General features: G+C 47.4%; 1 protein-coding gene across 1 annotated transcript in view; it reads left to right on the top strand.

The window, feature by feature from the left end:
* LOC106571845 (metabotropic glutamate receptor 7) overlaps nucleotides 1–14967 on the top strand; it is a 136744-nt gene that overhangs the window by 74749 nt on the left and 47028 nt on the right. The window contains exons 2-3 of the mRNA XM_045695915.2: nucleotides 3607–3823; nucleotides 14097–14232. Of these exons, the coding sequence (XP_045551871.1) occupies nucleotides 3607–3823; nucleotides 14097–14232 (353 nt within the window). The remainder of the gene's footprint in view (nucleotides 1–3606; nucleotides 3824–14096; nucleotides 14233–14967) is intronic.

Below are 14967 nucleotides of genomic sequence, written 5' to 3'. Positions count from 1 at the left end.
AATCAAATGCCGACCTCAGTATCTACCAAGAGAATTCTCTTCAATTATAATCACAGTCGTGTATACCCCCCCCCCCCCCCCAAGCAGACACATCGACGGCCCTGAAAGAACTTCATTGAACTCTATGTAAACTGGAAACCACATATCCTGAGGCTGCATTTATTGTGGCCGGGGATTTTAAGAAGGCTAATCTGAAAACAAGGCTCCCCAAATTCTATCAGCATATCGGTTGTGATAGGGGTAGCAAAACCCTAGACCACTGTTATTCTAACTTCCGCGACACATATAAGGCCCTCCCCCGCTCTCCCTTTGGAAAAGCTGACCATGACTCCATTTTGTTGCTCCCAGCCTATAGACAGAAACTAAAACAGGAAGCTCCTGCCCTCAGGTCTGTTCAACGCTGGTCCGACCAATCGGATTCCACGCTTCAAGATTGCTTCGATCACGTGGACTGGGATATGTTCCGCATTGCTGCGAACCACAACATTGACGAATTCGCTGACTCGGTGTGCGAGTTCATTAACAAGTGCATCGGTGATGTCGTACCAACAGCGTCTATTAAAACATTCCCCAACCAGAAACCGTGGATTGATGGCAGCATTCGCGCAAAACTGAACGCGCGCACCACTGCTTTTAATCAGGGCAAAGTGACCGGAAACATGACTGAATACAAACAGTGTAGCTATTCCCTCCGCAAGGCAATCAAACAAGCTAAGCGTCAGTACAGAGACAAAGTGGAGTCGCAATTCAACGGCTCAGACACGAGGTATGTGGCAGGGTCTACAGTCAATCACGGACCACAAAAGAAAAACCAGCCCCGTTGCGGATCACGATGCCTTGCTCCCAGACAGACTAAACAACTTTTTTGCTCGCTTTGAGGACAATACAGTGCCACTAACACGGCCCGCTACCAAAACCTGCGGGCTCTCCTTCACCGCAGCCAATGTGAGTTAAACGTGTTAACCCTCGCAAGGCTTCAGGCCCAGACGGCATCCCCGGCCGTGTCCTCAGAGCATGCGCAGACCAGCTGGCTGGTGTGTTTACAGACATATTCAATCAATCCTTATCCCAGTCTGTCGTCCCCACATGCTTCAAAAGGGCAACCATTGTTCCTGTTCCCAAGAAAGCTAAGGTAACTGAGCTAAATGACTACCGCCCTGTAGCACTCACTTCCGTCATCATGAAGTGCTTTGAGAGACTAGTCAAGGATCATATCACCTCCACCCTACCTGACACCCTAGACCCACTCCAATTTGCTTACCGACCCAATAGGTCATCACACTGCCCTAACCCATCTGGACAAGAGGAATACCTATGTAAGAATGCTGTTCATCGATTACAGCTCAGCATTTAACGCCATAGTACCCTCCAAACTCATCATTAAGCTCGAGACCCTGGGTCTCGACCCCTCCCTGTGCAACTGAGTCCTGGACTTCCTGACGGGCTGCCCCCAGGTGGTGAGGGTAGGTAACAACATCTCCACCCCGCTGATCCTCAACACTGGGTCCCCACAAGGGTGCGTTCTCAGCCCTCTTCTGTACTCCCTGTTCACCCACGACTGCGTGGCCATGCACGCATCCAACTCAATCATCAAGTTCGCAGACGACACTACAGTGGTAGGCTTGATTACCAACAACGACGAGACGGCCTACAGGGAGGAGGTGGGGGCCCTCGGAGTGTGGTGTCAGGAAAATAACCTCGCACTCAATGTCAACAAAACAAAAGAGATGATCGTGGACTTCAGGAAACAACAGAGGGAGCAGCCCCCTATCTACATTGACGGGACAGTAGTGGAGAGGGTGGAGAGTTTTAAGTTCTTCGGCGTACACATCATGGACAAACTGAAATGGTCCACCCACACAGACAGCGTGGTGAAGAAGGCGCAGCAGCGCCTCTTCAACCTCAGGAGGCTGAAGAAATTTGGCTTGTCACCAAAAACACTCACAAACCTTTACAGATGCACAATCGAGAGCATCCTGTCGGGCTGTATCAACGCCTGGTACGGCAGCTGCTCTGCCCATAACCGGAAGGCTCTCCAGAGGATAGTGAGGTCTGCACAACGCATCACCGGGTGCAAACTACCTGCCCTCCAGGACACCTACACCACCCGATGTCACAGGAAGGCCAAAAAGATCATCAAGGACAGCAACCACCCGAGCCACTGCCTGTTCACCCCGCTAACATCCAGAAGGCGAGGTCAGTACAGGTGCATCAAAGCTGGAACCAAGAGACTGAAAAACAGCTTCTATCTCAAGGCCATCAGACTGTTAAACAGCCATCACTAACATTGAGTGGCTGCTGCCAACATACTGACTCAACTCAAGCCACTTTAATAATGGGAAAATTGATGTAATCAATTTATCACTAGCCACTTTATATTATTTATATTAGATAATGTTTACATAACCTACATTATTCATCTCCTATGTATATACTGTACGCTATACCATCTACTGCATCTTGCCATCTTGATGTATTAGATGTATCACTAGCCACTTTAAACAATGCCACTTTATATAATGTTTTCATAACTTACATTACTCATCTCATATGTATATACTGTACTCTGTGCCATCCTGATGTAATGTATCACTAGCCACCTTAAACAATGCCGCTTTATATGTTTTCATACCCTACAATACTCATCTCATATGTATATACTGTACTCCATACCATCTATTACATCTTGCCTATGCCGTTCGGCCATCACTCATTTATATATTTTTATGGACATATTCGTATTCATTCCTTTACACTTGTGTGTACAAGGTAGTTGTTGTGGAATTGGTAGATTACTTGTTAGATATTACTGCATGGTCGGAGCTAGAAGCACAAGCATTTCGCTACACTTGCATTAACACCTGCTAACCGTGTGTATGTGACAAATAAATTTGATTTGATTTAAATGAGTATAACATCCTGGCATTTAAACCATACTAGATTTTTGAAAATTCACATACTACATTTTCACATACTGAGAATGCGTCATGCGCGATTGCGTAGTTTTTTGTTATTCGTTGATTTCGGTAGTGCATCCCCATATCTAATTGATCAGCTGTTGTCAAAGCCGAAAAGAGTATGACATCCGGGCATATAAAGTATACTTGATTTTCTAAATGTCGCATACTATTAAACTTAATTTTTTCGCATACTTAAACGTGAGTATTTAGGACGCAAGTATGGGTATTCGGACACGGCAAGTGTCTGGGTTATCTCCTTTCTTTTCACATGCTATTTCAATTAGCTACATGTCACCTGTAAAGTCAACCGGAGGTTTGATGAGCCAAGCTGTCTGTGATAATTGTAGGGAACAGGGTACATCTCAAATTATGATAAATAGCTTAATAGTAATAATGATGATAATGAATTGCTTTTATACAGTGCTTGTTACTAGGTCTCAAAGTGGTTTTCATTGTCTGTCTGTTTGGAACTCACGTCATCTACCACCAATAATAAGTATATTTAGTCAGATGTATTTACTGAGGTAAAATATTCCGAATGTTGCAGACAGAAATATAATGAATAGGGTTGAATTATGTATACTGTTGCTGCACCTTCTTGAACAATAGAGGAGTAAACATCACTTCCTCTTTGTCCTCCAATCAGATCCCTCAGATCAGCTACGCCTCCACGGCCCCGGAGCTGAGTGATGACAGGCGCTATGACTTCTTCTCTCGGGTGGTTCCTCCAGACTCATTCCAGGTCCAAGCCATGGTGGACATCATCAGAGCCCTGGGCTGGACCTACGTGTCCACCGTGGCCTCTGAGGGCAGCTACGGAGAGAAGGGCGTGGAAACCTTCCAACAGATCTCCAAGGAGGCTGGTGAGTTATGGAAGTAGTAGTGTAAATGTTACTGTAAATGATAAGATACTATGGTACGATTTATTTTGGGATTTATTTCTCAAAGTGCTGTAGCCGTCAATTACAGTTAGAGCAGTGTTGTTCCTCTTTAAGCCTTTTTTACCCTGGGTCCCATACAGACAGGTGAGTGTTTTGAGATGGGCAGTACACTGAAAGGCTGGAGAGGAGGGGGGGGGGGCACAGAAAGGGTGACACGCAGGGGGGACGAGGGGGAGCTGTTTTGTCCATCTAGGGATCACTATGGACCTACAATTTGCTATAAATGCCATGCTGAAAATTATATTTTGTAATAAATTAAGAAGTATTAATTGGCTTGACAACAATTAACATAGTGACTTTTAGTTCTGTGAGTGACATTCAGTTCTGTGAGTGTCCTAGGGTAAAATATGTTCTAAGAATATAAGAGTTTGTTCTGTGGGTGCTGGCAATATTCGTTGTGTGGGTTCACTCTCAATTCCATTTCCATCCAAGTGACAGAGGTGCTGCTTTAAGAAAGGATTAGATATTTCATCATCTGGCCCAAGAAATTACACTCCATGATCCACAGTTCACCATTCATACAACTCCTCCCCTGGCAATAGCACTGTACCAAGGGAACCAAGGTTACTTCCTGATTCTCATCTTGACCTTACAGATCCCAATCAATTTCCTGTAATTTGCACTTACTAGCTAGATCCCTGTCGACCAATCTCCGAACTTTGGTACTGAGGAGTGATGCTAGTGTATGCCAACCTCTGAAAGGGAGAGAGCTAACGATATCCCATGGGCGATGATCAGAAGTCCAGCGGACATGAATATTTAATCTGTGCACGTTCATGTGTAGTCTGATCACTCATTAAAACTTTAAGAGGCTGCTGTGGCACTGGAGAGAACAGCTGCAGGAGGAGCCTCTGTAGAACACTGAGATGGAATTGGAAAGAAAAGTCTGGATGATTTAGTGGGTTATTTTGGCTGGGTTTATATTTCAGCTTGTTACATCCTCCAATGCACACGGTGGGTCTGCAGCTACCAGACTGTTTTCTCTCTTGTATTTCCTTCACTGGTGTTTGTGTCTCAGCATAGAGTCGGCAAAATTATGTTATTGATGTTATTGTCTTGAATTTAAAAATATCACAGACAAGGGGGTTAGAAATTATAGAATATTGCTGTTATTGTTGACTCATCCATTACAATAGAGCTGCAGTCAGGGAATGTTCTGTATTCCCATACAAATCAAATAGGAATCATTTACCTCAATGGAAGCCCTGCACACTCTAGGCATTGTGATTTGAATAAAATAATTGATTACGTTATGACATAACTCTGTATATTTATAACATCAAAGAATGGGCTAGTTGCAGCATCACTTGCAGCAAGCAACATACTGTACCTGCACTGAAGCAGCAGTGGTGCAATAGAAATAACAACAACAACATTCAGAGAGAAACTTTCAGACCTAAATACACCCACAGTATATTGTTTGAGTTGATCTGTAGGGCCTTGAGATGTTTTGTGGGCTCCTTATTCTTTTGGTGAGAGTGAAATGTCAGATGCATTAGTAGCATTCTCGCTTCCCCACTTCAAGCACCCACCGGACTAATGCAATATGGCCGCCCATTATCCTGAGTAGAGACTAGATTGATGGTCAGCTTGTATTGATCTCTTCTGTTTTCCACTGTCTTCTTTCCCCCTTGTTTGGGTAGTCTTCCACCCTTTCAGTTTCATGCGAATGCACTCTCCTCGAAACCAATGTACAGTTTTTTCATTCTAACTTCCGTTTCTCCTGAAAAATGGATGCGGGACCCCCTTTTTACGGCTGCTACGTTAAGTTATGCGAATGAGTTGTCTTTTCTTTAGAAGTGAAGCAAGGAAAGATTCATGTAGTTTGCATTTTCCTCGGCTTGAGTCCGGAGCGATGGAGTTTGTTAATCAAAGAGGAAAAACAGACTCATGCAAGCGTGTTTGAGGAGTAGATACTCCCACAGACTCTTAAATGAATTGCAGTATGCTTGTCACGACTTCTGCCGAAGTCGGTCCCTCTCCTGTTCGGGCGGCGTTCGGCGGTCAACGTCACCGGCCTTCTAGCCTTCGCCGATCCACTTTTCATTTTCCATTTGTTTTGTCTTTGTTTTACACACCTGGTTTCACTTCCCCAATTACTTGTTCATTATTTAACCCTCTGTTCCCCATGTTTTTTTGTGAGGGATTGTTTGTATGTTATACGGTCCGTTATGTGGGCTTGCTTTATTGTATTGTATTTGCCTATTTTGAGTAAATTACGTTTATTTACTCATATCTGCTGTCCTGCGCCTGACTCCTCTACACAAGCTACACACAGACCTCATTACGTCCAGCAGCACGCGACCATGTTGCAACGTCTGGGCACCGCCATGAATCGCGTGCTGCAGACGATGGATCGTTGGGAGAGAGGAGGAGGATTTCCAGCACCTCCACCAGCCCCACTACCGTCGACCCCACTGTCCACCCCTCCTTCACCCAGTCCCAGCAGGATTCAGCTCACGCTCCCGAGGAAGTATGATGGGACGGCTGCCGGATGCCAGGGATTCCTACTACAGCTGGAGCTCTACCTGGCGACCGTCCACCCGGCTCCTTCGGGATGTGAGAGCGTGTCCGCCCTCATCTCCTGCCTCTCAGGCAAAGCCCTGGAGTGGGCCAACGCCGTATGGAGTGAAGGAGATGCAACGTTGGACCATTACGCAGAGTTCACCAGCCGCTTTCGGGCAGTTTTCGACCACCCGCCTGAGGGTCGAGCGGCGGGTGAACGACTGTTCCAACTGAGGCAGGGGATGAGGAGCATTTGGATTTTGAGGATTTTGAATTGGACTTCCGGACCCTGGCGCCAGCGCGGGATGGAACGACAGGGCCCTGATTGATCACTACCGGTGCAGTCTGCGCGAGGACATCCGTCGGGAGTTGGCCTGCCGAGACACCACCCTCACGTTGGACCAGCTGGTGGACTTGTCCATCCGTCTGGACAACCTGCTGACTGCCCGCGGACATCCGGATTTGGGCCTGTCAGTTCCATCCCCCAGCACCTCCGCTCCAATGCCCATGGAGCTGGGAGGTGCTGCACTTAGGGCGACCGGAGGAGGGGCCATTCCCTGCACCATCTGTGGCCGCAGAGGGCACACTGCTGGTCGGTGCTGGGGGGGGTTCCTCAGGGAGTCGAGGCAGAAGGCAGGGCACCATCGTGTCACCCCAGGTGAGTCGGCACCAGGCTCACCCAGAGCCCCCTGTTGCTCACATGTATGTGTTTATCAAATTTCCTACGTTTTCCCCGCATGCCCAGCATAAGGTGCTCATAGATTCAGGTGCAGCTGGGAATTTTATTGACCATTCTTTTGCCCATAGTTTAGGGCTTCCCCTGGTTCCTGTGGATATGCCCTTCCCTGTGCACGCCCAAGATAGTCGACCATTAGGGTCAGGGCTAAATAGGGAGGCCACCGCTCCACTAGACATGGTTACGCAGGAGGGTCACAAGGAGAGAATCAGTCTCTTCCTTATTGATTCTCCTGAGTTTCCCGTGGTGCTGGGCCTACCCTGGTTGGCCTGTCACGACCCCACTATTTCGTGGCCACAGAAGGCTCTCAAGGGGTGGTCACGAGAGTGCTCAGGGAGGTGTGTGGGAGTTTCCATCGGTATGACTACGGTGGAAAGTCCAGACCAGGTCTCCATCGTGCGCATCCTCTCAGAATATGCCGATTTGGCTCTCGCCTTCTGTAAGAAGAAGGCGACTCAATTACCACCCCATTGACGGGGGGATTGTGCGATAAATCTCCTGGTAGGCGCAGCACTTCCCAGCAGTCACGTGTATCATCTGTCACAGGAGGAGACGGCGGCTATGGAAACATATGTCTCTGAATCCCTGGGGCAGGGATACATTCGGTCCTCCACTTCACCTGCCTCCTCGAGTTTCTTTTTTGTGAAGAAGAAGGATGGAGGTCTGCATCCGTGTATTGACTATCGGGGTATCAATCAGATCACTGTGAGGTACAGCTACCCGCTGCCTCTTATCGCCAGTGCGATCGAGTCAATACACGGGGCGCGCTTACAACCTGGTGCGTATCCGGGAGGGGGACGAGTGGAAGACGGCATTTAGTACCACCTCAGGGCACTATGAATACCTCGTCATGCCGTACGGGTTGATGAATGCTCCGTCAGTCTTCCAGGCCTTTGTTGACGAGATTTTCCGGGACCTGCACAGGCAGGGTGTAGTGGTGTATATTGACGACATTCTGATATACTCCGCTACTTGCTCCAAGCATGTGTCCCTGGTGCGCAGGTTGCTTGGTAGGAGCATGACCTGTACGTCAAGGCTGAGAAATGTCTGTTCTTCCAACAGTCCATCTCCTTCCTAGGGTACCGCATTTACACTTCAGGGGTGGAGATAGAGTGACCGCATTTCAGCCGTGCGTAATTGGCCGACTCCCACCACGGTAAAGGAAGTGCAGCGGTTTCTAGGGTTTGCCAACTACTACCGGAGGTTTAAAAAAAAAAAAAAAAAAAAATTTATGAAATGAATGTAAGTCGCTCTGGATAAGAGCGTCTGCTAAATGACTAAAATGTAAAATGTAAATGTTTATCTGGGGGTTTTGGTCAGGTAGTGGCTCCCTTTACCTCACTTCTGAAGGGGGGACCGGTGTGACTGCAGTGGTCGGCTGAGGCAGACAGGGCTTTTGGTCTCCTGAAGCATCTGTTTACCTCGGCTCCCGTGCTGGCTCATCCGGATCCCTCTTTGGCGTTCATAGTGGAGGTGGACGTGTCCGAGGCTGGGATCGGAGCCGTGCTCTCTCAGCGCTCGGGCACGCCACCGAAGCTCCGCCCCTGTGCTTTCTTTTCGAAGAAGCTCAGCCCGGCGGAGCGAAACTATGATGTGGGAGACCGGGAGCTGTTGACTGTTGTCAAGGCTCTGAAGGTGTGGAGACATTGGCTTGAGGTGGCTAAACACCCTTTACTCATCTGGACTGACCACTGCAATCTGGAGTACATCTGGGCGGCGAGGAGACTGAACCCTCGCCAGGCAAGATGGATCATGTTCTTTACCCATTTTGTTTTCACTCTGTCCTACCGGCCAGGTTACCAGAACGCTAAGGCAGACGCACTATCCCGGATGTATGACACAGAGGAGCGCTCCATGGATCATACTCCCATACTTCCGGCCTCATGCCTGGTGGCACTGGTGGTGTGGGAGTTGGACGCGGACATCGAGCAGGCATTACGCACAGAGCCCACTCCTCCGCAGTGTCCAGCTGGGCGTCTGTACGTTCCGTCTGCTGTCTGCGACCGTTTGATCTATTGGGCCCACAAATCACCCTCCTCTGGTCATCCTGGCATCAATCGGACGGTGCGTTGCCTTAGTGGGAAGTACTGGTGGTTCACCTTGGCCAAGGACGTGAGGGTTTATGTTTCCTCCTGCTCGGTGTGCACCCAATGCAAGGCTCCCAGGCACCTGCCCAGAGGGAAGTTACAACCCCTCCCCATTCCACAACGGCCGAGGTCGCACCTGTCGGTGGACTTCCTGATGGATCTTCCTCCCTCACAGGGCAACACCACAATCCTGGTTGTTGTGGATCGGTTTTCTAAGTCCTGCCATCTCCTTCCTTTCCCCGGTCTCCCTATGGCCCTACGGACTGCAGAGGCTCTGTTCACTCACATCTTCCGGCACTACGCGGTGCCTGAGGACATAGTCTCTGATCGGGGTCCCCAGTTCACGTCCAGAGTATGGAGGACATTCATGGAACGTCTGGGGGTCTCGGTCAGCCTCACCTCAGGTTTTCACCCCGAGAGTAACGGGCAGGTGGAGAGAGTAAACCAGGACGTGGGTAGGTTTCTGTGGTCATATTGCCAGGACCGGCCGGGGGAGTGGGCGTCGTTCATCCCCTGGGCAGAGATGGCCCAAAACTCACTCCCCCACATTCCTCCACTAACCTCTCCCCTTTCCAGTGCGTCCTGGGTATCAGCCGGTTCTGGCACCTTGGCATCAGAGCCAGATCGAAGCTCCTGCAGTGGACGAATGGTTTAAGAGCTCGGAGGAGACCTGGGACACTGCTCATGTGCATCTGTAACGAGCCGTGAGGCGACAGAAGGCGAGCGCCGACCGCCACCTCAGTCAGGCCCCTGTGTTTGACTGGAAACATGCCCCTCCACCTGCCCTGCCGGAAGCTGGGTCCGTGGTTTGTGGGGCCATTCAAAGTCCTGAGGAGACTGCACGAGGTATACTACAGGTTACAGCTTCCCCCATATTACCGTATTAATCCCTCGTTCCATGTGTCTCTCCTCAGGCCGGAGGTGGCTGGTCCACTCCAGGACTCTGAGGTGCGGGAGGTTCCTCCACCCCCTCTGGACATCAAGGGGGCCCCGGCATATGCTGTTCAAGCCATCCTGGAATCGAGGCGTCAGGCGAGGGGCCTTAAGTACCTCGTGGAGTGGGAGGGGTACGGTCCTGAGGAGAGATGCTGGGTGCCTGTGGAAGACGTCCTGGACCCTTCGTTGCTGCGGGAGTTCCACCGTCTCCACCCGGATCGCCCTGCGCCTCGTCCTCCGGGTCGTCTCTGAGGTCGGTGTCTGCACGCTGCTGGAGCCACGCGTCAAGGGGGGGTACTGTCATGACTTCCGCCGAAGTCGGTCCCTCTCCTTGTTCGGGCGGCGTTCGGCGGTCAACGTCACCGGCCTTCTAGCCATTGCCGGGCCACTTTTCATTTTCCATTCGTTTTGTCTTTGTTTTACACACCTGGTTTCACTTCCCCAATTACTTGTACATTATTTAACCCACTGTTCCCACATGTTTTTTTGTGAGCGATTGTTTGTATGTTATACGGTCCGTTATGTGGGCTTGCTTTATTGTATTGTATTTGCCTATTTTGAGTAAATTACGTTTATTTACTCATATCTGCTGTCCTGCGCCCGACTCCTCTACACAAGCTACACACAGACCTCATTATAATGCTGCCACAGTCGTGTTTTCATATCACTTATTTGAACTGCGATAAACCTGTCAATTTACACTCCGAATATTTTGCAGTGAGAAGTGACTTCACTGGCTTTCCCTCAGTATTTGACCAACAGCTTGATGTGTTCTCGTAAGGTGAGTGTTCTAAACTGGAACAGTGTGCTCCTGCAGCCATCCCATCTCTCTTCTAGGGTGAACATGACAGTGGAATGGAATATGGTATAAGGAAGGAATGACGTAAGGGGCTCACATGTACAGAGTAGGAATGGCATTCCATTTCTGCGGGCTCCCACTTGAGCTGCATTGGGAGGAGCTGCATTGGGAGGAAAGTGGTAGTGGAGGGAGCCTGTAGTAGTTCTGCCTCTGCTCTGGAGGTGATAAATATAATTGGAGAATTATGGATCCCCCTCGGGGCTGGGGTGGTTCTGCGGGAGGGGCGGTGGGGTCAGAGCAAAATAGGTAGGGAGGGTGTTGAGTCCATTAGGAACCACCCGGATTTCAGGGGAGTTTCCTGAAACGCCACGGTCTAATTCCCCCCCCCATTTTGGGATATGGGGATGAACACTTGAAGCTTTTAATGCAGCACACAACCTGTGGCACTTAGCCCAGACCTAGCAGAAGCCTGATGAATTAAATCATTATTTTATCTGTGATATATTAACCAAACTGGGAAATGTGGAGCATCGAGTTAGAGTGGGGGGAGGATGTTTAATGTAGATACCAACCAGTAGCACATTGAAAAGTCATAGGATTATAATTTCACTAAAAACAAATACTTAGAATCTCCTTTATGTAAGATTTGAATTCACCACATAGAGCAGTGTGAGGAGTAAAACATTCCACTCTATGATATCCCCTGCATTTATCTCTGAGTTATAATTTTTTTTCTCCAAAATAAACATTGCACTGCTCTTTATTCCAGTGGCTGCTGTGTGAATGGAGAGCTCTCTCTTTCATGTCCAGAGATAAGACACTCTGCCAGTGGCAGGTGAAGACACTCAGACCCACAGCAGTAGACTTCTGGCTCTGATGGCTCTGCCTGGTTTTCCCATCTTGGCCGACTGACGAGGAATTCTGAAGTCATTCAATAATTTAGCCTTGGCTGCACAGCACACAGCCAGTCTACAGCCTTCGGGGCAGTCTAGTCCTCACAACATGTTCAAGCCTGGTGCTCAGAAAGGAAAACCACTCAAAAGGCTGCTTATCTTCATCAGTGGCTGTCTGCCATGACCCATGTCTCTGTCAGCTACCAGCTTCAAGTGTGGCCTCTGCTTCCCATACACACTGTGACAGTGACAAGCATATTCTTATTGTCCCTAAAATCTAGATCTACATTTTATGGTGAATTAATCCTCATTACATGTAATACCCAGCGACAGACAGACAGGCACATAGACAGTTTCCCAAAAAGTAAACCTCGTTCGTAGCAGTGGCAGAAGCACCCCTAGAGCCCTGAAGAATCATGTTGAATCTCTGTGCTGAAATGGAGCTGTAGTGGTGTCCCTATGAGACCCTTCGGCTGCTGCTACTGCTGCCTCTGTCTCTGCTGCTACAGCTCCACAGATGCACCACAATAGCAGACTGCCCTTTTCATTTTAACAGGAGAGCCCAATCCCCAAGCATTTAACAAGCTACAAAAGGAGCTCAGCATTTTTGTTCTGTCCACTTATGGGGGATTACAGGAGCCACCCTAACTGTCTTTGTAGAGATATATTGTCTGGGAATCAGCAATATTTTCTAATTCGGTCTATGGCTGCTGCTGTGGAGATAGTAAGAGGGGGATGGAGGAGAGAGGGAGAGCTAGGAAGGAGTCCTTTAGATGGAGCTCTTTTTAGATGTAGCCCAGTAAACAGATGGAGATGTGGTTTCTATTCTGCAAGCTCAAAGCTGTTTATATCAAAGTAATGAGCCTGAGCAGATGACCAATTAGAAGATTCCTCCCATTTCTCTGTCTACTCAGGGAAACCAACCCAATGTTGGGAAGGTTATCTGATATTAGGAGTGCTTGAGTCAGAGAAATTTTAATTGGTTTGGATAGAGAAGGCTGGGTGTTAACTCAGGACCAAGCCTGAATGGCGTTCATCATCTAGTTCTAACTATGATGTGTCTTAAGGTGCACAATAATGTCCATTTACTCTATATGAGTACAGTAACCGCTGGAAAAGGTTAGGTTGGCCTATGCTCTCACATCTGCTCCAGCGGAAGGAATGCAATTAAGGTATTTGTTTAAGATATGATTTGATTTTTATATTTACATAAGGAGACATTGAATGTGTGCCGAGGATGACAAAACATCTGTCAAACTTATTGTTTGTTTTTCTTCTCACAAAATGGTGGCTGCAGTCTCTCCTCCAGCACCAGTGTTTTCCTCAGCTCAACACAGAGCTACGGGACAATATTTAAAGATGACCTTTAACTCTTGACAGGAGTAAATTAGGTCATATTACAGGCCCTTCATTTAAGATTCAGACAACCATGGATTACGCTATTCCCTCAAGGACAATTGCCAACTAAGTTTTGGGCATATCTCTGAGGTGACTGTCACGGTCGGCTCGCCAAATATCTAATACCTATTTAGCGACGCACGGGAGCAATCAGTACCTTTCATCCTGTACAAACTCATTAGCACTGACCTGTCTGAACATGATTCATTGTCAATATCCTCCTTGTTTGTGTAGCCTGTCTCCAGATCTGATTGGTTTACTGTCCATTGCGGTGTGTCTAAAAATGACGTTAAATGAAAAGTCAATGGGGAAGGGACAACTTTTTAATCTGTGGTCACAAAGTGTGAAAAGTGTATTTATGTGTTCCTTCTACCCTGTTGACACAGTTTCATATTGGTTTGGTCTTCTGTTGTACTGTAATTATTCACCCACAGCCCTCTATTAAGAAATGGATCCCACTATTAATTTGAGGGTTTTTCTTTCAGTTGTTCATTTTTATGCTGTTGTTCATCCCCAGTGATGTACCACTTACTGTAAATCACTCAGCTCACAGCATTTATGACTCAAATGTAAATGGGATGTATAGTAGATGTATATTTTTTCACTCAACTATCTTGGAAAGACAGAGACCCTATTGCAAGGATGAATAAACAATACAAATGTGTCTTTCAGAACCACTTTGGATCTGATTTCCATTAGAAAGGATTAACACGATCTTGACTTGAGGGTTTCAAGTGTGTGCATGTTCGTGTGTACGTGTTCTCATATGTGTGTGTCTCTGTGGGTAAACATCCCAGAAGTCTCATCAGCTCTCCTTTCTCTCTCTCTCTCTGAATTAAAGGTGGGATCTGCATCGCACAGTCTTTAAAAATTCCCCACAACCCCAAGCTAGAGGATTATGACAAAGCCATCCAACAACTGCTGGAAACGCACCACTCCCGGGCAGTCATCATCTTTGCCAGTGAAGAAGACATACGGTGTGTAGTTCAGTACACCTCATCCAAATGCATCTATGTTGTTTAGAGGCTTTGATGACATGTCAAGTCGAGCTCTTAAATCTCATAGCAGAAACCTTGAAGACAGGTTGGAGGCACAGACAGATACTTTGTGTGTGTGCACACACTGGGTGTTTGTAACACAAACATGCCTCCAATAACACAAACAGAAACGTGCCTAGGAGGAGAACTGAGAATATGGAATATCACAACAAAGCAGCAGATATTATTTAATTTACAATATCTTTGAGCAGTGGCGGTTCTAGCTTGTATGTCTCCCTGGGCGATCCCCCCCTTCTGCCCCTCCCCCCAAATAAGCACCATTCTGCACTAGTTAGTTAGTTAGTTAGTTGTATTTTTCATTCAGACATTTGGAAAAACACAAATAAAAAATCATAACATTTAAAAAGATATACAAATATATACAAAATAAGACTCAAGTAACAAAGAAATAACAAAGACAAATAGAAACAAATTGTAGTATATAAATACAAATAAAAGAGAGAATTGAACTATTACACTATTAGCCTATTGCAAACAAAAAACACAAATACAACTAAATTGCACAAATTCTATATCATTATTATTACACTATTGCACTTCAAACAAGAAACACACAAACTAAATTGCACAACTAATTGCATTAGTACTGTACAAAGTTAGAAGTGTGCTATTTGATAGAATCCCTCGCTCCCCCTACCTCGGGCTTCCAGTGGG

The sequence above is a fragment of the Salmo salar genome, chromosome 15 (assembly GCF_965601325.2).
Source record: "Salmo salar chromosome 15, fSalSal1, whole genome shotgun sequence".
In the NCBI taxonomy this organism is placed as follows: domain Eukaryota; kingdom Metazoa; phylum Chordata; class Actinopteri; order Salmoniformes; family Salmonidae; genus Salmo; species Salmo salar.
The sequence above is the reverse complement of the archived record's forward strand: the minus strand, read 5'-3'. Positions and strand labels throughout refer to the sequence as shown.